This window comes from Pogoniulus pusillus, chromosome 27 (assembly GCF_015220805.1).
Source record: "Pogoniulus pusillus isolate bPogPus1 chromosome 27, bPogPus1.pri, whole genome shotgun sequence".
Lineage (NCBI taxonomy): Eukaryota > Metazoa > Chordata > Aves > Piciformes > Lybiidae > Pogoniulus > Pogoniulus pusillus.
The window spans coordinates 2,419,910-2,445,090 of NC_087290.1; the positions used below are offsets into that span (position 1 = coordinate 2,419,910).

Here is a 25,181-nt window from a genome sequence, read left to right on the forward strand (position 1 = left end):
TCTAGGCTGGATGTTGTTAAGAAGTTCCTGGCAGAGAGTGATTGGCACTGGAATGGGCTGCCCAGGGAGGTGGTGGAGTCTGTGTGGCTGGAGGTGTTGAAGCCAATCCTGCCATGGTCTGGTTGGTTGGGCAGGGCTGGGTGCTAGGTTGTGCTGTCTGAGCTTGGAGCTCTCTTCCAGTCTGCCTGATTCTATGACTCTCTCTGAGTGCAGCAAGACTTGGCTGAGGTTGACCAAAGCCAAGAGATGGCTCAGACTATGCCCTGAAGGAAAGCTGGGAGCAAAATCAGCCCTGCCAAACTGCACTGCTGCTGTCCCTTCTCCCAGTGAGCAGGCAGTGAGGCAGGGGTCACAGCCACACACACCTCAGGCAGTTTATGGTACCCCTGATCTGCCTTCACTGTAGCAAAGCTCTCAGCAACAACTACCTCTGAATTCTGCTCTGTGCTGAAATGAACCTCTGGATCCAAAAGGAGGGTGCAGAGGAGATGTAAGGACACCCTGGCACACTCAGGCAGAGATAGATCATCTCTTAAGAGTAAGATTTACTGTTTTGCCTCTCTGATTTTTTGCTAATGGAAACTGACCAAGCACTTAAACCAGGAGCTGCTGGGATCTCACAGGCCACTAACTGCAAAGCTCTTTTGTGTTCAACAAATCACTCACATCAGAAAAAAAACTGCCTCACAAAACAACCTACACTATTTATATGCCCTCCAAGGCTCATTTCCTTCAGTTTCTCATCTCAGAGATGACATCAAAGATTTCACCATGATGTCACAAACAGATTTCAAGGGAGAAGTGGAGAGGCCAAAGCAGACAGCCTGAGAAATCTCTGCCTGATGCAAATTGCTCAGAGCAATAAGATAAAAAGGCCTTGAAGGGGCAGACTGCAGACAGATAAATCTCAAGGAGCAGACAGGACATCTGTGGTTTGAAGTATTAGGACTGCCTTGGGTGATCTATGGCTGCACAGCTCTTGGAGCACCATGGTAGGAGCCTCTGCTTCTCCAATACTGCCCAAGGCTCTGCCACTGGGATCCACCTGGAACTGGCATGGGGATCATAGAATCAGTCAGGGTTGGAAGGGAGCACAAGGAGCAGCCAGTGCCAACCCCCTGCCATGCCCAGGGACACCCCACCCTAGAGCAGGCTGCACACAGCCTCAGCCAGCCTGGCCTCAAACACCTCCAGCCATGGGGCCTCAAACACCTCCCTGGGCAACCCAGTCCAGCCTCTCACCACTCTCCTGCTCAGGAACTTCCTCCTCACCTCCAGCCTCACTCTCCCCACCTCCAGCTCTGCTCCATTCCCCCCACTCCTGCCACTCCCTCACAGCCTCAAAAGTCCCTCCCCAGCTTTTTTGGAGCCCACTTCAGATGCTGGAAGGCCACAAGAAGGTCCCCTGGGAGCCTCCTCTGCTCCAGCCTGCACAGCCCCAACTCTTTCAGTCTGTGCTCACAGCAGAGCTGCTGCAGCCTCTCAGCATCCTCCTGGCCCTGCTCTGGACACTCTCCAGCATCTCCACAGCCCTCTTGTCCCAGGGGCTCCAGAGCTGGATGCAGTACTCCAGGTGGGGTCTCAGCAGAGCAGAGGATCATAGAATCAACGAGGTTGGAAGAGACCTCCAAGATCATTCAGTCCAACCTAGCACCCAGCCCTGCCCAACCAACCAGACCATGGCAATAAGTGCCCCAATCAGGCTTGGCTTCAACACCTCCAGCCACAGACTCCACCACCTCCCTGGGCAGCCCATTCCAATGCCAATCACTCTCTCTGCCAGGAACTGCATCCTAACATCCAGCCTAGACCTGCCCTGACACAACTTGAGACTGTGTCCCCTTGTTCTATTGCTGGTTGCTTGGGAGAAGAGCCCAACCCCACCTGGCTACAATCTCCCTTCAGGTAGTTGTTGACAGTAATAAAATCACCTCTGAGCCTCCTCTTCTGCAGGCTGCACACCCCCAGCTCCCTCAGCCTCTCCTCATAGGGTTTGTGTCCCAGGCCCCTCCCCAGCCTTGCTGCCCTTCTCTCAAGACCTTCCAGCACCTCAACATCTCTCTTGAATTGAGGGGCCCAGAACTGGACACAGTACTCAAGGTGTGGCCTGAGCAGTGCTGAGTACAGGGCCAGAAGAACCTTCCTTGTCCTACTGGCCACACTGCTCCTGAGCCAGCCCAGGATGCCATTGGCTCTCTTGGCCACCTGGGCACACTGCTGGCTCATGTTCAGCTACTCTCTGCCAGCACCCCCAGCTCCCTTTCCTCCTGGCTGCTCTCAGCCACTCTGGCCCCAGGCTGTAGCACTGTTTGGGGTTGTTGTGGCCAAAGTGTAGAACCCTGCCCTTGGCCTTGTTCAATCTCATCCCCTTGGCCTCTGCCCACCCATGCAGCCTGTGCAGGTCCCTCTGCAGGGCTCTCCTACTCTCCAACATCTCCACAGCTGCTCCTAGCTTGGTGTCATCTGCAAACTTACTGATGCAGGACTCAATGCCCTCGTCCAGGTCATCAATAAAGATATTGAACAGGACTGGGCCCAGCACTGATCCTTGGGGAACACCACCAGTGACAGCTGCCAACTGGATGTGGCACCATTCACCACCACTCTCTGGGCTCTGCCATCCAGCCAGTTCTTGATCCAGCACAGAGTGAATCTGTCCAAGCCAAGAGCTGCCAGCTTGGCCAGGAGCTTCTCGTGGCAGACAGTGTCTAAGGCTTTGCTGCAGTCCAGGTAGACTCCATCCACAGCCTGCCCCACATTCACCAGGCAGTAACCTGATCATAAAAGGAGCTCAGGTTGGTGAGACAGGACCTGCCCTTCCTAAACCCATGCTGGCTGGGCCTGATCCCTTGGCCATGCTGTAGGTGCTTTGTGATGGCACTCAAGATGACCTGTTCCATCACCTTGCCTGGCACTGAGGTCAGGCTCACAGGATGAGGAGCCTTGAGAAGCCACACAGCACAGGTGGGAGTAGAAGCCTCCTTCTCTTGGAACTGATTTGAGGGCATACTTCTGATGAATCCCAGCATGGTGGGAGTTGGGAAGGACCTCTGGAGGTCATCCAGTCAACTCTTCCCTGCTAAAGCAGGGCACCCACAGCAGCTTGCTTGTAATGGAAGTCTGAGTGAGTTATTTTCTGGTAGCACAAGGGCCCAAAGTGAAGTCACCTCTGGTTGGAAGAGGAGAGGGACTGCTCACACCATGCCTCATGCAAGAGCACAGGAGGCTTCCCAACAAACCAGGGGGAAGAAAGGAGTTTAAAAGAGACTTCAGAGATGGTAATAGAAAGGGGAACTTCAGAGTGGAATGAATCAGAGAATGGTTTAGGTTGGAAGGGACCTCAAAGCTCAGCCAGTTCCAACCCTCTGCCATAGGCAGAGACACCTCCCACTAGAACAGGTTGCTCAAGGACTCATCCAACCTGGACTTGAACACCTCCCTGGGCAACCTGTGCCACTGTCTCACCACCCTCAACCTGTGCCAGTCTCTCACCACCCCCAACCTGTGCCAGTCTCTCACCGCCCCCAACCTGTGCCAGTCTCTCACCACCCTCAACCTGTGCCAGTCTCTCACCACCCTCACTGCAATCAACTTCTTCCTAACATCCACTTTCAATCTCCCCTCTGCCACTTCAAACCCATTCCTCCTCATCCTGTCATTCCCAGACCTTGTCAATAGTCCCTCCCCAGCCCTCCTGTAGCCCACTTCAGATCCTGCAAGGCCACTCCAAGGTCTCCTCCAAGCCTTCTCTTCTCCAGGCTGCACAGCCCCAACTCTCTCAGCCTGTCCTCAGAGCAGAGCTGCTGCAGCCCTCTCAGCATCTTCATGGCTCTGCTCTGGACTGGCTCCAACATTTCCATTTCCCTCTTGTGTTGGGGGGCTCCAGAACTGCACCCAGGACCCCAGGTGGGTGCTGCTGATGGCAGAGAATCAAGCAGCAATATAGCAGAAAGTGTGTATGGAAGGTGTCAGAGAAACAGATCACAGAACCCAAGCATGGTGGGGTTGAAAAGCACCTGTGGAGACCACTCAGGACAAACTCCTGCTCAAGCAGGGTACCCACAGCAGCTTGCCCAGGATCACAATGCCCAGGGTGGGTTTGAAAGCTCTCCACACAAGGAGACTCCACAACCTCTCTGGGCAGCCTGCTCCAGTGCTCAAGCAGCTCCCAGCATGGGTTGTTTTCAGGCATGTCTCTTTAGAAGCAGAAGAGATTCATTCATCAGTCTGCAGATCCCAGTCCCAGCCTCTGCCCTCCAGACACCACTGCCATCAGCCAGCCAGGCCTGGGAAATGTATTTGGGCATAATCTCAACCCACCACAATGGTCTAAACATTACACACTGGAACTGGGATGGAGCCCACCAAGAGGACACAGAAAATGATGAACACACTCTCATGGAAAGTGATTTGTCAACTGTTTGCTATGCCCCCAGCACAAAAAGGGGCATCAACTGCCTTGCTCTGCTCCAAAAAACATTGGAGCAGAGAGCAGAGAGCTGCTTAGAAAGGTCACAAGAGAGGAAGGTGCTCTGTGACAAGTGGGATGGGACAGGAACAGCCCTGAGCAGAGGCACTCATCACTCTGCAGCAGAGTGAGGCCTTGTGGCCAGGGCTGCACTCCTGAACTCTTCCATAAAGAGGAATTTGGATTAAACCAAACCCCAAGGAGAATCTGCACTGCAAACCAGCTTTGATTGAGTTGAGCTTTAGTTTTGTGCTGCTTCCACTCTGGAAGGCAAAGGGAAAAAGCTCTCCTAGCTCTGCAGAGTGGCTGTGCAAGGCTTTCATGCTTTGGCATTCAGAGCAGCCACGCCTGGCCTTTGCAAGTGCCTCTGCTCAGGCACACTGCTCCCACTGCAAACAAGCCTCTCACTGCACCCTCAGCACCAGCAGTGACTCATCTGACAGCAGACAGCAGCTCTCCTCCTGCAACTCTAATCTGTACAACAAGATCCAGCCAAGGGTCAGGAGCAGAGGCACAACCTGCTATTAGCACTGACACCGCAGAGCAGACTCCAACACCTCCCCAGCAGCAGCTGCAAAGAGCACTACACCAGGGACAGCCCTGCCTGGGAGCAAGCACAGCACTAGCAGCAGCTCCCTGCATGGACCACCAGAGGGTTTTCCACTCCCCAGAAGGCATCAGGAGCTGCTCAGCTGACCTGAGCAATGTTGGCTTGCGAGGCCAGGCGGATCATGATGTCCAGCTTCTCCAGCTTGACGTAGATGGGGTCGTTGTACTTCACAAAGAACACTTTGATCTCCTGCTTCAGGATCTCAGGTCTGCAGGGAACACAAAAGAGGTTTCACTCAAGACTTGTACAAAGAGTGGGCTCTGTCCCTCAGCAAAGCTGTCTTGTGTTTGGAGATCACAGCATGGCAGAACGTTAGGGCTTGGAAGGGACCTCAGAAGCTCATCCAGCCCCAACCCCCTGCCAGGGCAGGACACCCAGGGCAAGGCACACAGGAACACATCCAGGGGAGGTTTGAAAGTCTCCAGAGCAGGAGACTCCACAGCCCCCCTGGGCAGCCTGCTCCAGGCCTCCAGCACCCTCACACTCACAAAGTTTCCCCTCCTGTTCCTCTGGCACCTCCTCTGCTCCAGCTGGCACCCAGTGCCCCTTGTGCTGCCCTTGGCCAGCCCTGAGCAGAGCCTGGCTGCATCCTGCCCACACTGCCCTGCCCAGCTTCAACACAGCACTGAGGGCAGCCCTCAGGCTGCTCTGCTGCCAGCTGCCAGCCCCAGCTGCCTCAGCCTGGCCTCACAGGGGATGCTCACTGCCTGCAGCAGCTTGGGGGCTCTGGGCTGGGCTCTTTCAGGCAATTCTCTGAGCTCTTTCTTGAACTGAGTGGCCCAAAACTGGGCACAATATTCCAGATGTGGCCTCCCCAGGGCAGAGCAGAGGGGCAGGAGAACTTCTTTATACCTACTCAGCAGACCCTTTCTGATCACCCCCAGGATGCCACTGGCTCTCTTGGCCACCTTGCTGGCTCTTGGGCATCCTTCTGTCCACCCAAAGTATCAGTGAGAAATGGGATGGAGCCACTTGGAGCCCAGGACACACAAACAGACATGAGAATGATTTGAAGGCAGTTATCAGCCTGGGGAGTTGCTCTGACTGTGGCTACAGCTCTGCTTCTTGAACTGCTGAGCCAACCACTGTAGGGAGTCAGCAGACAGCAGAGCACTAACAAGATTGCAAAGCCCACCCAAACTCATTTCCTGCTCCCACTTGCAAGATGCCAGTGCACAGTAACTGCCCTGTCCACAAAGTGCCCTCCAGCCCATGCCAGCTTTCCAGCCAGGAACAGCAGTGCTGAAACATGCATGGGGAGTGAACTGGTGAAAAACTCCAATCCACTGCTACCTCAGTATGCCACCAGCCTGCTTCTTCTGCACTGCAGAGGCACACTGAGGTCTGCAGGCCACTCTGAACTGCACAGTGACACTGTCCACAGGCTCACAGGATGTCAGGGGTTGGAAGGGACCCAAAGAGATCATCCAGTCCAGCCCCCCTGCCAGAGCAGGACCACACAATCTGGCTCAGGGCATACAGGAACACATCCAGACAGGTCTTGAAAGGCTCCAGAGAAGGAGACTCCACAGCCTCTCTGGGCAGCCTGTGCCAGGGCTCTGAGACTCTTCCAGGAAAGAAGTTCTCCCTTGTGTTGAGCTGGAGCCTCCTGTGCTGCAGCTTCCATCCACTCCTCCTTGTCCTATCCCAGGGAGCACTGAGCAGTGCCTGTTCCCCCATCCTGACCCACAGCCCTCCGATAGTTATAAACATTGATTCAATCCCCTCTCAGTCTTCTCTTCTCCAGAATAAGCAGCCCCAGATCCCTCAGCCTCTCCTCACCAGGCAGTGCTCCAGTCCCCTCATCATCCTTGTAGCCCTCTGCTGGACCCTCTCCAGATCTCTGTCCCTCTTCAACTGGGGAGCCCAAAACTGTTCTCTGATCTATGCTCTGATCTGTAGTCTAAGGAGAGGGCAGTGAAGAGGGAGGGAGGTAAAGAACTACCATCTGACACTGGCATCACAGTGTGCTGCAATGAAAGCTGATCCAGGCTAGCAGAGTGAGACTCTTTTATCCAGCCCCTGAGGGGCTGAACCTGCACTGAACCAGCTGCAGTGCTCGGGGAGCTGAGACAAGCAGATCCCCTTCAACAGCCTGTACCTTTTCTGCACGATCAAGTTGATGTTCCTCAGGGCAACATATTGAACTTCAGGCTCTCCAGACAGCAGGGTCACCAGGGGAGGGGCCAGTTTCTTCAGCAGCATGTTGTAGTAGTCAGAGTCCTTGGGAAGCAGCTCCAGGAACTTCATCAAGACCTTCACTGCCGACAGCACCACTGCCGAGTTGGCGTGAGACAGCCGAGGGGTCACCCGCTCACAGATGCTGCAGGGAGGAGCAAGAGAGGCTTCACATGGACCCCAGGGCATCCCCCAGGGCAGCTGCCAGCTGAGACTGAACGTGGCTGAAGACAGCTTCTCAGCCACCACTTGGATTTGGGTTTGCTCACAAAGAATCACAGAAAACACCTGGTTGGAAAGGACCTCGAAGCTCAGCCAGGCCAACCTCAACCCGGCAGCGAAGGGTCAACAACTAACCCATGGCCTCAAGCAGCAGGCCACAGGATCACAGCTCACAGGATGTTAGGGGTTGGAAGGGACCTCTGGAGATCTTCCAGTCCAACCCCCCTGCCAGACCAGGAGCAGAGAATCCAGTGCAGGGCACACAGGAACACATCCAGACAGGGCTGGAAAGGCTCCAGAGGAGGAGACTCCACAGCCTCTCTGGGCAGCCTGTGCCAGGGCTCTGGGACCCTTCCAGGCAAGAAGTTCTTCCTCATGTTGAGGTAGAACTTCCTGTGCTGCAGCTTCCATCCCTTGCCCCTTGTCCTGTCCCAGGGAACAGATGAGCAGAGCCTGTCCCTGTCCCTTCCTTCCTTCCCCCCAGCCCTCAGCTATTGACAGACATTGCTCAGAACCCTCTCAGCCTTCTCCTCTCCAGACTAAGCAACCCCAGGGCTCTCAGCCTCTCCTCATCAGCAGTGCTCCAGTCCCTGCAGCATCCTTGGAGCCCTCCCTTGGACTCTCCAATAGCCTGGGTCCACAGGCTGCTAACACACCTCCAGGGATGGTGACTCCACCACTGCCCTGAGCAGACCATTCCAATGCTTTGAGAAGCCTCTCAGGGGTGCAATATTTGCTAATATCCAGCCTGAACCTGCTCTGACCAAGCCTGGCAAACAAGAAGGGCTTCCCTCACAGCTTCCTCTCCTGCCAGCTAGCTCAGGAACTCCACCAGCACTACAGTTCCAACAGTTCCAGCTGCTTTCTGCCTTTGCCTGGTGGCATTCCCCACCTCTCTCATCTCTCCCATCACCTACAAACACAACTTCAAGCAAAGAGTGATCAGCAAAAGGCTTTAGCCCTCCTATGAGCATAAGGAGGTGACACAAACTTCTGGCTTGCCTGGGAGGTTTTGCTGCCATTTCAACCACTTGTTCCTGCAAGGAAAGGTTTCTGTTATTCCAAAGATAGAGGAAAGAATGAGCTCAACACCCTCCCAGGTCTCAGCTCCACTGCTTGCCTCCGTGGATTCTATAACTGACAGCATCCTAAACACCCATCCCAGGCAGAAAGGAAGTTTGGGTTCATTTGGTCTTTCTTACAGCATCTGTCAAGTTTCTTCCCACCCCCTCCTGCAGATTGCTAACCCAGAACAATCTTATTCCCATCTGTGCCTCCTGAAGTCTCTGTCCCTGCAAGATCTGCTTCCAGCCACCCCAGAAGGGAAGCAGCACAGCTAAGTGGAGAGCAGAGGAGGTTTAAGTCAGAGCTGAGGGCAGCATTTCACCATTCCATACACAGAGAACCCAGCATGGTGGGGTTGGAAGGGACCTCTGGAGCCCACCCAGTCCAACCCCACTCCTAAAGCAGGGCACCCACAGCAGCCTGCCCAGGATCACAACGCCCAGGGCGGGTTGGAAGCTCTCTACACAAGGACATTCCACAACCTCTCTGGGCAGCCTGCTCCAGGCCTGCAGCACCCTCACAGCAAACAACTTCTCTCCTGAAGTTCAGGTGGAACTCCCCTACCTAATCATCTTCATCTGCCCTTTCCCCCATGCAGTTCCCTGGGCTGGCTCAGTTTATCCATGGTAACCAACACCCACCTCTGCCCTGAATCAGATGGCTCTCTTCTTTCCAACCTCATTAACTTGCCCTGCAGCTGCTCTCTTTTCCTTACTTTCTTTGCCCTAAACAGACTGACCAAGCTGACCAAAGAACCAAGCATGGGAAGCCCAATTTCTGTAGCCCTTTGGTTAGTCCCATGGCATTTTGTGACTTCCCAGTCCCCACCTGCCCACACCCGAGGGCTCTGAGCACACCAAAGCTACACCACCTCCCTGTGCCTCAGCTTCTCCTTGCCCAGGGGTGCTGCAGAGTTGCTGGAAAGGAGAACACTGAGCCATGAGCTGGCAGCCTCCTGTCTGAAGTCAGGCAGAGGCAGACTGCACACAAAGCAGTCCCTGCCCACCCTCCCCGAGACACCACTCTTCAGAGGAGCTGTGGACAAGGAACTGGGACACATTCACAGCTGTTCAGATCCGTGGGCCCTTTCTGACAGAGCCAGGGTAATACTGGCCTGGCACCCCAGAGCTCTCTGCAGGTTCCTAGCACTCATTAATAGCTGTTTCTGGCACAGAACAGAAGACAACAGGGAAGGAGGTGGGAAAAAACAAGCAAGAATCACCAAGAGCAGTGACAGACTGCCCTGAGAAAGTGGTGCTCTGCCTAAAAGCAGTCAGTGGAGGAACTCAGCAAACTCCAGAATGCCTGCCCAGGGTTTTATACATGGACTTGTGTCCCTTCCTCCCCCTCCTACATCATCTGCATGAAACATATTTAGTCTGAGAACTCCCCTGGGCCTGATGCTTCCTTCTTCTCCTGGGTACAGAATCTGACTTTCTGTGATGCTGGACACAGATGAAGAGGAGGTTTGAAGTGCATGCTCAGTGCAGCCTAGCACTGAACACCTCCAGGGAGGGGGCAGCCACAAGCTCCCTGGGCAACCTGTGCCAGTCTCTTCCCCACCCTCACCCTCAAGAATTTCTTCTTCACATCCACTCTCAATCTCCCCTCTCCCAGCTCAAAGCCACTGTCCCTCATACTCTCATTCCCAGCCCTTGTCAAAAGTCCCTCCACAGTTCTCCTGTAGCCCCTTAAGGTACTGGAAGATTGCTCCAAGGTCTCCCTGGAGCCTTCTGCCCTCCAGGCTAGACAACTCCTCCAACCTCTCCCTCTATGAAAGGTTCTCCAGCCCTCTGACCATCTTCATGGCCTCCAGCAGTTCCATGTCCTTCTTGAGTTAGGGACCCCAGAACTGGTCACAGTGTTGCAGGTGTGGTGGCACCAGAGCAGAGCAGAGGGGTAGAATCCCCTTCCTTGTCCTGCTGCTCACCCTGCTCTGATGCAGCCCAGGCCATGGCTGCCACCTGGGCCACCAGGGCCATGACACTGCCAGCGCCCTGCTGCTAAACGAGCCCAAACCAGCCCCTACAGAGAGCAGGAACATACCTCTGAGCTTCACGGTCATCCTTGGGGTTGTAGTTGGACAGACAGTCCAGGATGAAGATCTGGCCCCACTCTGTGCACTCATTTAAAGCTGTCAGCAGCTTGTTAATGTTCTGAGGGTTCAGATCCAGCAGGTTGCTGTTGGGATGCGACTCGCTGATTTCCGACAGCGCAGCCACAGCGTTGGCAACCACCTGGCAGAAGAGACAAGAAGGTGGAAGCTTGGCCAGCTGCTCCTCAGTGCTTTGGCATGAAGAAGGCTGCCCAGAGAGGCTGTGGAGTCTCTATGTGTGGAGAGCTTCCAAAGCCAGCTGGGCATTGTGATCCTGGGCAAGCTGCTGTGAGCCGCCTTGCTTTAGGTGTGGGCTTGGGCTGGATGATCTCCAGAGGTCCCTTCCAAACCCCACCCTGCTGGGATTCAGGGATAGGAAGCAACCACAAAGATCCCAGGGTGTGCTATCAGCTGCTCAGCAGCAGCCACCAGATCAGAACCTTCAGTAGAACCTTACTATCAAACTCCACTGGGACCTTCCTCTCTGCCGGTGTTTGAGGAGTCCCTTGGGGAAGAAGTGCCAGAAGAGCAGCACAGCAGGAGGGGGCTGCTGGCACACAGGAGACATGAGAAGCCAGCACAGGTGCAGAGCTCTTTGCCCTGCCCTGCACAGCTTTAGCACAGCACTGAGGGCAGCCCTCAGGCTGCTCTGCTGCCAGCTCCCAGCTCCAGCTCCCTCAGCCTGGCCTCACAGGAGATGCTCACTGCCTGCAGCAGCCTGGGGGCTCTGGGCTGGACTACTGCAAGCAGTTCCCTGAAGTCCCTCTTGAACTGAGGGACCCAGAACTGGACACAATATTCCTGACATGGCCTCATCAGGACATGTACAGCTCTTGCTGCCCTGTCAGGAACAGCTACTTCAAACCCAGCCTCCATAGCAAACATCTGCCTGCTTTGTGGAGTCTCCCTACAGCAAGTGCTCCAGCAGAGATCAGCACTGAGAATGCTCCCAATGCATGGACCATGGAAAGGCTTCTCTTGTCCAAACATGGCTGGAAGGTGGCAAAGAAGATGTCCAGGGCCCAGCCTGACAGCAGCAGGAAGCAGGAGTGCAGTGCAATGTCAGCCCTGGCCCCACACTCAGGTTCAGCAGTTCAGCAGCATCACAGAACAGCACAGCCTGGAAGGATTGCAGGGAACATCTGCTCCAACCTCCCTGCCATGTGCAGGGACACCTCCTAACTAGACTCAGCTGCCCAAGACCTCATGTAACCTGGCCTTGAACACCTCCAGTGAGGAGGCATCCACAGCCTCCCATGGCTCCCTGTGCCAGAGTCTCACCACAAAGAACTTCTTCCTCAAATCCATTCTAAACCTCCTCTTCCTCAGCTTCAAACCATTCCCCCTTGTCCTGTCTCCAGACACCTTCATGAAAAATCCCCCTGCAGGGCTCTGGGGCTGCTGGTGGCTAACAAGTTCCCCATGGCACAGCAAGGTGCCCTGGGGGCCAAGAAGGCCAATGGCATCCTGGGGTGTATCAGGAGTGTGTGCAGCAGATCAAGGGAGGTTCTCCCCTCTACTCTGCCCTGCTGAGACCTCATCTTCAATACTATGTTCAGTTTGGGGCTCCCCAGGTGCAGAGGGACAGGGATCTGCTGGAGAGGGTCCAGCAGAGGGCTAGGAGGATGATGAGGGGACTGGAGGGCATGGCTGAGGAGGAGAGGCTGAGGGACCTGGGGCTGCTCAGTCTGGAGAAGACTGAGAGGGGATTGGATCAATGTTTATAAGTATCTGAGGGTTGCCAGGAGGGGGGGACAGGCTCTGCTCACTGCTGCCTGGGACAGGACAAGCAGCAGTGGGTGTAAGCTGCAGCACAGGAGGTTCTGCCTCAACACAAGGGGGAACTTCTTGACTGGAAGGGTCCCAGAGCCCTGGCACAGGCTGCCCAGAGAGGTTGTGGAGTCTCCTTCTGTGGAGCCTTTCCAGGCCTGTCTGGATGTGTTCCTGTGTGATCTGTGTTAGATAGGATTGTCCTGCTCTGGCAGGGGGCTTGGACTGGATGATCTCTTTGGGTCCCTTCCAACCCCTAACATCCTGTGATCCCATAAACCTTCCTGCAGGATCTCCTCAGGTGCTGGCAGGCAGCTCTAAGATCCCCTCCAGAGCCTTCTCCAGGCTGCACATCCCCAGCTCCCTCAGCCTGTCCTCACAGCAGAGCTGCTCCAGCCCTTGGGTGATGATGCCTGTGGCCTCCTCTGGACTCTCTCCAGCAGCTGCGTCCTTATGATGGGGACAAATCTGACAATGTCCACAGCAGCACAGTCCAACTGACCAAAAAATAAGGCTCTCTCTCTGGTTCCAGGCAGCAGCCCTTGAACCCTCAGCTGTTATAAGGCAGAAGCAGCAGCAGGAGCATTCCCCACATTTGGCAATGAGGACTTCAGGCTGCAGAGAGAGGTGACTTTAACACTCCTCTGGTAGCAGCTGCCACAAAGCTGCTTAAAACAGCAGAGCTGCAGAATGCAGAGGCCCAAAATAGAAAACCTGCAGGCAAGACAAAAGCCTTTTATGTTTTAAACCACCTGGAAAAGGGATTTCAGCTTGAGCTTGCCACACAAAACTGATACTCCCTGAGAGGAGGCACTTCCAGGGTACCTCACAGCGTGGATCCTGCCCAGCCCTCCTCACCACACAGACCCACAGCAGAGAAGATAGATGATGTTATCATCTGGGAGATTAAGGCAAAGAAACATCTCCTCTAAGGCTCTCTGATTCTGCAGATGACTTAAAGAGGCTTCAGATGCAGCACTGCAAACAAGAACAACCTGACCAGAAAATTCTCTGCATTGTTCCCCTCATTAAACAGGCACATTCCAAAGGCACAGCCACAGCTGACTGCTTTGCATTTCACACCTAGAGGTCAGCGAGAGGATTCAGAGCCAAGATGTTCTGCATCTCATTAGCTGAATGAGCCTTCTGTCCCCCAAATCGTTAGCAATCAGAACTGCTGTTGTCTTGTGCTGTTTGAATCAGGAACTTCTTAAGAGATGCTGCTTATTGTTGCCAGGATTTAATGTCATCTGGTTTTTAGGATGGTTTGTGTGGCACAGCACAGAACCCAAGCCAAAGCTGCTTTTAATTCCACCAGGGTTTGGCAGTTTGCAAGCAAAGATACATCATAAAAGGAAGCCAAAAAGATTGTTAGAGAGGAGCTTGGATGAGGCACTTAGTGCCAAGGTCTGGTTGGTTGGACAGGGCTGGGTGCTAGGTTGGGGTGGATGAGCTTGGAGCTCTCTTCCAACCTGGTTGATTCTATGATTGGATAGGGCTGGGTGCTAGGTTGGGCTGGGTGAGTTTGGATAGTAGGCTGAAGAGGAGGCAGCAGTGTGCCCAGGTGGGCAGCAGAGCCAATGGCATCCTGGGCTGGCTCAGGAGCAGTGTGGGCAGCAGGACAAGGGAGGTTCTTGTGCCCCTGTGCTCAGCACTGCTCAGGCTACCCCTGCAGTGCTGTGTCCAGTTCTGGGCTCCTCCATTCCAGAGAGCTGTTGAGGTGCTGGAAGGTGTTTGGAGCAGGGCAGCAAGGCTGGGGAGGGGCCTGGAGCACAGCCCTGTGAGGAGAGGCTGAGGGAGCTGGGGGGGTGCAGCCTGCAGCAGAGGAGGCTCAGGGCAGAGCTGATTGCTGCCTGCAGCTGCCTGCAGGGAGGCTGTAGCCAGGTGGGGTTGGGCTCTGCTGCCAGGCAGCCAGCAGCAGAAGAAGGGGACACAGCCTGGAGCTGTGCCAGGGCAGGTCTAGGCTGGATGTTAGGAGGAAGCTGTTGGCAGAGAGAGTGATTGGCATTGGAATGGGCTGCCCAGGGAGGTGGTGGAGTCTGTGTGGCTGGAGGTGTTGAAGCCAAGCCTGGCTGGGGCACTGAGTGCCATGGTCTGGTTGGTTGGGCAGGGCTGGGTGCTAGGTTGGGCTGGCTGAGCTTGGAGCTCTCTTCCAACCAGGTTGAGTCTATGATTGGCCAGGGCTGGGTGCTAGGTTGGGCTGGATGAGTTTGGAGCTGTCTCCCAACCTGCTTGAGTCTATGAAATTCAAAGATTCACAGAATTCATAGAACAGGTTGGGTTGGAAGGGAACTTAAAGATCCTCCAGCTTCAATCCCCTGCCATGGGCAGGGACACTTCCCACCAGCACAGGTTGCTCAAGGACTCATCCAACCTGGCTTTGAACACCTCCAGGGAGGTTGTGGAGCACAGAATCACCCAATCTTTGATCACATTGGGTGATTCTGTGCTCCACAACCTGCCTGGGCAACCTGTGCCAACATCTCACCACCCTCAACCTGTGCCAGTCTCTCACCACCCTCACTCTAAAGAATTTCTTCCTCATCTCCAATCTCAGTCTCCCCTCTCCCAGCTCACAGCCACTCTCCCTCATCCGGAGACTTCCAGCCCTGGTAAAGTCTCTCCCCAGCTCTCCTGTAGCCTACTTCAGGTACTAGAAGGCAGCTCTAAGGTCTCTCCAGAGCCTTCTCTTCTCCAGGCTGAATAAAGCACCTAAAAATGACACCAGGCTCCTGTGGAACCTTCTCTGCTCCAGCTTGCCCCCAGTGCCCCTTGTGCTGCCCTTGGCCCCCCCTGGCTGCATCCTCCCCACACTGCCCTGCACAGCTTCAGCACAGCACTGAGGGCAGCCCTCAGGCTGCTCTGCTGCCAGCTGCCAGCCCCAGCTGCCTCAGCCTGGCCTCACAGGGGATGTTCACTGCCTGCAGCAGCTTGGGGGCTCTGGGCTGGGCTCTTTCAGGCAGTTCCTTCAGTTCAGTTCCTTCTTCAACTGAAGGGCTCAGAACTGTGCCCTCACAGGGAGCAGGAGAAGCTCATTTTGATGAGAAACCAACCAGGGGCTGCCTAACTCATTTCACAGCTTGGGAGACGACAACTAAGATGACAAGAACCTAACAACCTGGGTGCAGTCTTAGCTGATAAAGATAATGGAAACAACCTGAGGTCAACCCTATCAGCCAAAGATCAGCCAGCCCAAACAACTGATGAACAGGAAAAGCTTCTCAAAGCTCAAGCTCCTGAGTTAATTCCCTGGCAAAAGGCCTCACCTGACTCACCACAAACGCTGCCTTTCAGCTAACAGCTTCCAACCAGCAAGAATCAGCCTCAAAAAACTCACAGAATCAGGCAGGTTGGAAGAAAGCTCCAAGCTCAGCCAGCCCAACCTAGCATCCAGCCCCAACCAACCAACCAGACCATGGCACTCAGTGCCCCAGCCAGGCTTGGCTGCAACACCTCCAGCCACACAGACTCCACCACCTCCCTGGGCAGCCCATTCCAATGCCAATCACTCTCTCTGTGAAGAACTTCCTTCCAACATCCAGCCTAGACCTGCCCTGGCACAGCTTGAGACTCTGTCCCCTTGTTCTGGTGCTGGCTGCCTGGCAGCAGAGCCCAACCCCACCTGGCTACAGCCTCCCTGCAGGCAGCTGCAGGCAGCAATGAGCTCTGCCCTGAGCCTCCTCTGCTGCAGGCTGCACCCCCCCAGCTCCCTCAGCCTCTCCTCACAGGGCTCTGCTCCAGGCCCCTCCCCAGCCTTGCTGCCCTTCTCCAAACAACTTCCAGCACCTCAACAGCTCTCTGCAATTGACCAGCCCAGAACTGGACACAGCACTCCAGGGGTGGCCTGAGCAGTGCTGAGCACAGGGGCACAAGAACCTCCCTTGTCCTGCTGCCCACACTGCTCCTGAGCCAGCCCAGGATGCCATTGGCTCTGCTGCCCACCTGGGCACTGCTGCCTCCTCTGCAGCTCCTCTCTCCCAGCACCCCCAGGGCCCTCTCTGCCTGGCTGCTCTCAGCCACTCTGGCCCCAGCCTGCAGTGCTGCTTGGGGTTGTTGTGGCCAAAGTGCAGAACCCTCTCCTAGAAAGCAGAGCTGCAGAGCAGACTGAAGCTGTAACAATGACAATGATTGGTGCCTGCTTTGCTGATGTCCATCACTTCAGCCTGGCTGCAGCTCAGCATCATTCAGCTGCAGTCCCAGCACAGCTCATTAGAGCAGAGTTGAGCTGAATGACACCAAATCTCCTTGTTCTTTTTGCCTGGAATTTCCAACAGATTCAGCTTCTTGGAGAAGTGTCACTGGGCTGGGGAGAAGGAGATCTCACAGGCACTTCAACCTGCTTAGGGATTGAACAGGAGCCCCACATGTTTAAAGCCACCTCCAGACAAATCCCCTCTGCAGCCAGAGAGAGCAGCCTTGACCTGCAGAGAGCTGCAGAGGTAGGGATGCTGATTTCCAGCTACTCCTCCTGGCAGCTCAAACTTCCAGCTCACAGCAAATGGTACAGAAGACATTAACAAGGAGGGAAGGGGGTGGGTGAAAACCTGAGTGTCTGCCTCCCAACCCACACAGCAAAGCTTTGCAGGGGGTGGGGGACAGGAGGGAAGCCAGGCAGATCTAGAACACCAAACAGTCAAAGCAATCAGCTTATTTTGCTGGCAGCCCAGGCTAATTGGAAATCAAACCAAGTGTGTAATGGAGTTAATCAAATGCAATGTTCTGCTGCTTAAAACAGGAACCTCTGGCTCACCATCCCAGGAAAATGAGGGAAAAAAGAGGGAAAACTAAGAAGCAGTGGGAAGGTGGTGAGGAAAGGAAGCCTACCCTGTGTGGCTGGAGGGATCTGCCCTCAGGAGAGCAGGTCCCACATGGGGGTTTTGGGGAACAGAGAGGTGCTGGCATTTTTCAAGAGCATTCTGAGCTCTCCATGGTGCACTCAGGTCCTTAAGCACAGACTCCCAGATAGGGCACCAGAGGCAGCTGCAGGGGTGGGTGTGTCATGGGGCTGCTCATTTTGGTGGGCATAGATGATGCTGTGTGCATGGAAGGTCCCTAAAAAGCACTAACACAGACAGATTCCACCTCCAGAGCACAGGACCCCCACTTAGAGTCATAGAATCAGTCAGGGTTGGAAGGGAGCACAAGGAGCAGCCAGTGCCAACCCCCCTGCCATGCCCAGGGACACCCTACCCTAGAGCAGGCTGCACACAGCCTCAGCCAGCCTGGCCTCAAACACCTCCAGCCATGGGGCCTCAACCACCTCCCTGGGCAACCCATTCCAGCCTCTCACCACTCTCATGCTCAGCAACTTCCTCCTCACCTCCAGCCTCACTCTCCCCACCTCCACCTTTGCTCCATTCCCCCCACTCCTGCCACTCCCTCACAGCCCCAAAAGTCCCTACCCAGCTTCTTTGTAGCCCCCTTCAGATGCTGGCAGGCCACAAGAAGGTCATCTGGGAGCCTCCTCTTCTGCAGCCTGCACAGCCAGAGAGTCCAGCACAGAGCCACAAAGATTAAGGGAATGGAGCAGCTCTGTTAGGAGGAGAGGCTGAGGGAGCTGGGGCTGTGCTGCTGGGAGAAGAGGAGCATGAGAGGTGACCACAGCAATGGTTATAAAGATGTGCAGGTGAGTGGCAGGAGCTGCAGCCAGGCTGTGCTGGGGGATGCCCACTGACAGCACAAGTGGCAGTGGTGGAAGCTGAGGCAGAGGAAGTTACATGGAAACATGAGGAGGAATTTCTTCCCTCTGAGGGTGACAGAAGCCTGGCACAGGCTGCCCAGGGGGGTTGTGGAGTCTCCCTCTCTGGAGATATTCAAGCCCTGCCTGGATGTGTTGTGTGACCTGCTCTGGGTGCTCCTGCTCTGGCAGGAGGTTGAACTGGCTGAGCTATGGAGGTCCTTTCCAGCCCCTGGCATTCTGGGGTTCTGTGAAATGCTGCCTCTGTTCCCTGGGCCATGATCAGAGGAAGCCACACTGCTTGCCAGGGAGTAGGGAAAAGAACAAATGTAAAACCTTCTTCCTCCATAAGGTAGGGCTGCCCAGGGAGGTGGTGGAGTCACCCTCCCTGGAGCTGGTCAAGAAAAGCCTGGGTGAGGCACTTAGTGCCATGGTCTGGTTGACTGGCTAGGGCTGGGTGCTATGTCGGACTGGACAAGCTTGGAGCTCCCTTCCAACCTGCTTGATTCTATGATTAGGTCACCCAGGAAGGCCAAAGATACTTCTGAGTTCTGGCTGGCAGGAGTCTACATGGCAGGCAGGCCCAGCAGGGCAGACAAGAGAGCACTGGGATTAACATCAGCAATGTCTTAGCCTGCTCTGTGAACCAGGGAACCTCAGCACTGCTCAAGGGAATGCTGAGTAGATCAAGTGGACCTCTCCAGCTGTCAGATCTCACCAGGTTCCCTTCAGGGAGATTAGTGCTAAAGGCACAAGAGAGTTGACCTCCACTCCACACTCTGTGTAGCTCCTGATCAGATCTCAGTCCCTTCCCTGTTGGCTCAGAACAGCTGCTCCCTATCTTGCCCTGTGCAGATGATGTCAGACCTGCCAGATGATAGAACAGCACAGCAGTGCTGCCTGCACAGCCCATGGAAAAGCAGGAGCAGAACAGCCACACCTGTGGGAGCTTTGGTGCAGCAGATCACTGTCAGAGCTTTCATCCATCACAGCCTTGGAGGTGGTCAAGAAATGTATGGATATGGCACTTGGGGATGTGGTTTAATGTCCACAGTGGTGTTGGGTCAGTGGTTGGACTGGATGGTCTTAGAGGGCTTCTCCAACTCAGTTCTGTGAGTCTATGGTCACAGTGGTGTTGGGTCAGTGGTTGGACTGGATCATCTTAGAGGGCTTCTCCAACTCAGTTCTGTGAGTCTATGGTCACAGTGGTGTTGGGTCAGTGGATGGACTGGATGGTCTTAGAGGGCTTCTCCAACCCAGTTCTGTGAGTCTATGGTCACAGTGATCTTGGGTCAGTGGTTGGACTGGATGGTCTTAGAGGGCTTCTCCAACCCAGTTCTGTGAGTCTATGGTCACAGTGGTGTTGGGTCAGTGGTTGGACTGGATGGTCTTAGAGGGCTTCTCCAACCCAGTTCTGTGAGTCTATGGTCACAGTGGTGTTGGGTCAGTGGTTGGACTGGATGGTCTTAGAGGGCTTCTCCAACTCATTTCGGTGAGTCTATGGTCACAGTGACAGCAGAGCAGGAGGAAGGCTGCAAGAAGGAACTGAAAACCCAAGAGCACCTAGAAAAGAACTGGGAGAAGGTAGCATCAACCTAACGTGGATCACCAGGAAAGCTGTTCTGGGGGTTAAAAACGACCCTAGGAGGTCAGAGGTGGGAAATATTTGGAGAGAAAGGTTGTCCCCTACGACCATTAGAAGGCCAGAGGAGACCCAGCTTAGCTGTCCTGATAATATTTACATTCCTGAAGAAATCCAAGCGCAGTGCTAGGAGGGAACCAGCTACAAAACAGAGCCTGAGGCTCAGCATCTCCGGTTCTGCTTTCGTCTGCTGCCACCTCCTGGTCCTGCACTCCATCGCTGTGCTCCCTTCATGAGCAGTCTCTGGGTCTGGTTCACAAGAGTCAGGACAAGACAGCAGCAGGAAAAACGAGGGGGACGACAAGTGTAAGACTTCAGAGAGCCTCTGGTCATCAGATCCACCTCTGTCACCCCACTGTCAGCTGCTGCTGGGTGTGATCAGCGCTCTGCAGTCCTCTGCCAGCCTGAGCACATGCAGGAGCACAGAGAAGTGCTGGGATGGCAATGGATACTGTGTCAGAAGGGCAGCCCTGAGGGCTGAAATGAGCCCAGGAGCACACCGACAGCCCAAAGCAGCCAGGCCCCAGCTTTGTAGCCACCCAGACCTGGGTTCTTTGTAGCCAGGCCCCAGCTCTGTAGCCATCCAGACCTGGGTTCTGCTGAGCTTCATGCAAGGAACTTCAGGGTGAAAAAGGTTTGGTTAAGACAGCTCTGGGAGGAAACAAGGAAAATGCTTTGGCAGGATCCCAAGTGACCAAGGGCTGCCCAGAAGCACTTCAGGCCCATAGGCAAAAGGAGATTAAGGTCTCCACCCACAGTCAAACTGCTGCAGTGTAACCCCCAGCAGCTGAACCCTGCTCCTGGATGTGTTACTGGCTCAGGGTCTGCACCAGCAAAGGACCTCAGGCAACTCAGATGAAATGCAGCAGGTCATCAACAGAGAATCACAGAATCAGTCAGGGTTGGAAGGGAGCACAAGGAGCAGCCAGTTCCAACCGCCCTGCCATGCCCAGGGACACCCTACCCTAGAGCAGGCTGCACACAGCCTCAGCCAGCCTGGCCTCAAACACCTCCAGCCATGGGGCCTCAACCACCTCCCTGGGCAACCCAGTCCAGCCTCTCACCACTCTCCTGCTCAACAACTTCCTCCTCACCTCCAGCCTCACTCTCCCCACCTCCAGCTCTGCTCCATTCCCCCCACTCCTGCCATTCCCTCACAGCCTCAAAAGTCCCTCCCCAGCTTTTCAGTTGCCCCCTTCAGATGCTGGCAGGCCACAGGAAGGTCACCTGGGAGCCTCCTCTGCTCCAGCCTGCACAGCCCCAACTCTTTCAGGCTGTGCTCACAGCAGAGCAATGGCTCCAAGCTGTCACCATGGCCGCAGCAGCATCACCTATTGCTTGCTCTTCTGACTCATCTGACAAGCAAGTTACAGATTTTCTACAGCAATCAAGACAGAAAAGGCCAAACAGATCTGAGAAGGTATTTCCTGGTGGAGATTCTGGAGAATAGGGCTGGTGAGGAGCATCTGAGGGAAGTGGAATTGTCCAGCCTGGAGAAGAGGAGGCTGAGGAAAGACCTCGTTGCTTTTCACATCTCCCTGAAAGGAGGTTGGAGTGAGGTGGGGATTGGTCTCTTTTCCCTAGGATCAGATGACAGAAGGGAGAGGAAATAGCCTGAAATTGTGCCAGGGGAGGGTTAGGTTGGAGATGAGGAAAAACTTCTTTGCTGCAAAAGTGGCCAGGGATTGGCACAGGCTGCCCCAGGGGGGTGGTGGAGTCCCCATCGCTGCCTCAGGGGGGTGGTGGAGTCCCCATCGCTGCCCCCAGTGAGGTGGTGGAGTCCCCACCGCTGGAGGTGTTCAAGTAAGGTGTGCCCATGGCACCTGGGTACAGGGTTTGATGCTCCCAGCAAGGCTGGACTGATGCTTGGACTCAATGATCATAGAATGATAGAATCAAGCCGGTTGGAAGAGAGCTCCAAGCTCAGCCAGCCCAACCTAGCCCCCAGCCCCAACCAACCAACCAGACCATGGCACTAAGTGCCCCAGCCAGGCTTGGCTGCAACACCTCCAGCCACACAGACTCCACCACCTCCCTGGGCAGCCCATTCCAATGCCAATCACTCTCTCTGCCAGGAACTTCCTAACAACATCCAGCCTAGACCTGCCCTGGCACAACTTGAGGCTGTGTCCCCTTGTTCTCTTGCTGGTTGCCTGGGAGGCCTTTCCCCACCAAATCAATTCCCTGACCTCTGTTTGCCGAGGCAGCCAATTCCCTAACCGAGACGCTCCCCAGGGAGCAGAAAAGCCTTCACCTTTCTGCTCCCTGCCCACTGCAAGCTCAAGCACGGGGGCTGGGAGGGGACAGAGACATTACCATGGGGTTGGAGTCGGCGATGAGGTCCCGCAGGGAGTCCAGGAAGCCCTGGTCCTCCACCATCTGGGCGTTGATGTCGTGCAGCTTGGCCACGCAGACGGCCGCGGTCTTGCGCACGTAGGGGTCCTCGTCCTTCAGGCACTTGCGCAGAGGCTCGCACAGGTACTCGGTGATCTTGTCCACGCGGATGCAGCCCATGGTGCGCACGGCCAGCGCCCGGATCAGGGGGTTGGGGTCCTCACAGTCCTGCAAGGCCACGCACAACATGCACTAAAAACCAGGCTGCAGCACCGGCTGCTGCCTCCTGCCCTGCAGCCAGCACGGGGCTGTGCTCGCCGAGAGCGAAAAGGCAGCTCCGCGGTTAGACGCTGCAAGAGGGAGCGCAGCGCAGGAGCGCAGGAGCACAGGAGCACAGGAGCGCAGCAGCACAGCGGTTAGACGCTGCAAGAGGGAGCGCAGCAGCGCAGGAGCGCAGCAGCACAGCAGCGCAGCAGCGCAGCAGCGCAGCAGCGCAGCAGCACAGCAGCACAGCAGCACAGCAGCACAGCAGCGCAGCGGTTAGATGCTGCAAGAGGGAGTGGAGCACAGGAGCACAGGAGCACAGGAGCACAGGAGCACAGGAGCACAGGAGCACAGGAGCACAGGAGCACAGCAGCACAGCAGCACAGCAGCACAGCAGCACAGCAGCACAGCAGCACAGCAGCACAGCAGCACAGCAGCACAGCAGCACAGCAGCACAGCAGCACAGCAGCACAGCAGCACAGCAGCACAGCAGCACAGCAGCACAGCAGCACAGCGGTTAGACGCTGCAAGAGGGAGCGCAGCGCAGGAGCGCAGGAGCGCAGGAGCACAGGAGCGCAGCAGCACAGCGGTTAGATGCTGCAAGAGGGAGTGCAGCACAGGAGCACAGGAGCACAGGAGCACAGGAGCGCAGCAGCACAGCGGTTAGACGCTGCAAGAGGGAGCGCAGCAGCGCAGCAGCGCAGCAGCGCAGCAGCACAGCAGTGCAGCAGCACAGCAGCGCAGCGGTTAGATGCTGCAAGAGGGAGTGGAGCACAGGAGCACAGGAGCACAGGAGCACAGGAGCACAGGAGCACAGGAGCACAGGAGCACAGGAGCACAGGAGCACAGGAGCACAGGAGCACAGGAGCACAGGAGCACAGCAGCACAGCAGCACAGCAGCACAGCAGCACAGCAGCACAGCAGCACAGCAGCACAGAGCACAGAGCACAGCAGCACAGCAGCACAGCAGCACAGCAGCACAGCAGCACAGCAGCACAGCAGCACAGCAGCACAGCAGCACAGCAGCACAGGAGCACAGCAGCACAGCAGCACAGCAGCACAGCAGCACAGCGGTTAGATGCTGCAAGAGGGAGTGCAGCACAGGAGCACAGGAGCACAGGAGCACAGGAGCGCAGGAGCACAGTGGTTAGACGCTGCAAGAGGGAGCGCAGCGGCGCAGGAGCACAGGAGCGCAGCAGCGCAGCGGTTAGATGCTGCAAGAGGGAGTGGAGCACAGGAGCACAGGAGCACAGGAGCACAGGAGCACAGGAGCACAGGAGCACAGGAGCACAGGAGCACAGGAGCACAGGAGCACAGGAGCACAGGAGCACAGGAGCACAGGAGCACAGGAGCACAGGAGCACAGCAGCACAGGAGCACAGCAGCACAGCAGCACAGGAGCACAGCAGCACAGCAGCACAGCAGCACAGCAGCACCGCAGCACCGCAGCACCGCAGCACCAAGGTTGGAAGAGACCTCATAGATCATCAAGTCCAATCCCTCTGGATCAGATCCCTCCGGATCAGGGCTAAGAGATGCAACTTGCTGGATCTTGGAAACATCAGACAGCAGCCCAAGGAGCTTGCACAGCATCACAGAATGTTAGGGCTTGGAAGGGACCTCAAAAGATCACCCAGGCCAATCCCTTGACAGAGCAGGGGCACCCAGGGCAGGGCACACAGGAACACATCCAGGTGGGTTGGAAAGTCTCCACACAAGGAGACTCCACAGCCCCCCTGGGCAGCCTGCTCCAGGCCTCCAACACCCTCACACTGATGAAGTTTCCTCTCCTGTTCCCCTGGCATCTCCTCTGCTCCAGCTGGCACCCAGTGCCCCTTACCCTGTCCATGGCCACCCCTGAGCAGAGCCTGCCTGTGTCCTGCCCACACTGCCCTGCACAGCTTCAACACAGCACTGAGGGCAGCCCTCAGGCTGCTCTGCTGCCAGCTGCCAGCCCCAGCTGCCTCAGCCTGGCCTCACAGGGGATGTTCACTGCCTGCAGCAGCTTGGGGGCTCTGGGCTGGACTATCTCAAACAGTTCCCTGAGGTCCTTCTTGAATTGAGGTGACTAGAACTGGCCACAATACCCCAGATGTGCCCTCACCAGGGCAGAGGAAAGGGGCAGTAGAACCTCCCTGGACCAACTCATCACACTCCTGATACACCCCAGGGTACCATTGGCCTTCTTGGTCACAGGGGACATGGCTGGCTCATGGACATACTTCTGTCCACCATGACCCCCAGGTCCCTCTCCTCTGCACTACTCTCCAACAGGTCAGTCCCCAACTTACACTGGTCCATGGGGCTGCTCCTTCACGCTATGCAGCCTGTAAAACTCTGAGCTCAATGTCCCTTGTTTCTCCTAGGCAAAGCCTCTTTCAACACCATCAGCAGAAGTGTGGCCAGCAGGGCCAGGGAGGGGATTCTGCCCCTCTGCTCCCCTCTGCTGAGACCCCACCTGGAGTCCTGCATCCAGCTCTGGAGCCCCTGGGACAAGAGGGCTGTGGAGATGCTGGAGAGTGTCCAGAGCAGGGCCAGGAGGATGCTGAGAGGCTGCAGCAGCTCTGCTGTGAGCACAGACTGAAAGAGTTGGGGCTGTGCAGGCTGGAGCAGAGGAGGCTCCCAGGGGACCTTCTTGTGGCCTGCCAGGATCTGAAGGGGGCTACAAAAAAGCTGGGGAGGGACTTTGGAGGCTGTGAAGGAGTGGCAGGAGTGGGGGGAATGGAGCAAAGGTGGAGGTGGGGAGAGTGAGGCTGGAGGTGAGGAGGAAGTTGTTGAGCAGGAGAGTGGTGAGAGGCTGGCAGGGGTTGCCCAGGGAGGTGGTTGAGGCCCCATGGCTGGAGGTGTTTGAGGCCAG

General features: G+C 55.9%; 1 protein-coding gene across 4 annotated transcripts in view; it reads right to left on the reverse strand.

Annotated features, from left to right (window-relative positions):
• AP2B1 (adaptor related protein complex 2 subunit beta 1) overlaps window positions 1-25,181 on the reverse strand; it is a 124,510-nt gene that overhangs the window by 81,937 nt on the left and 17,392 nt on the right. For all 4 annotated transcript variants that reach the window (XM_064166774.1, XM_064166773.1, XM_064166772.1 and 1 more), the window contains exons 5-8: window positions 22,044-22,289; window positions 10,590-10,780; window positions 7,180-7,401; window positions 5,166-5,286 (exon numbers count right to left, since the gene is read on the reverse strand). In XM_064166774.1, coding sequence (XP_064022844.1) covers window positions 5,166-5,286; window positions 7,180-7,401; window positions 10,590-10,780; window positions 22,044-22,289 — 780 coding nt within the window. The remainder of the gene's footprint in view (window positions 1-5,165; window positions 5,287-7,179; window positions 7,402-10,589; window positions 10,781-22,043; window positions 22,290-25,181) is intronic.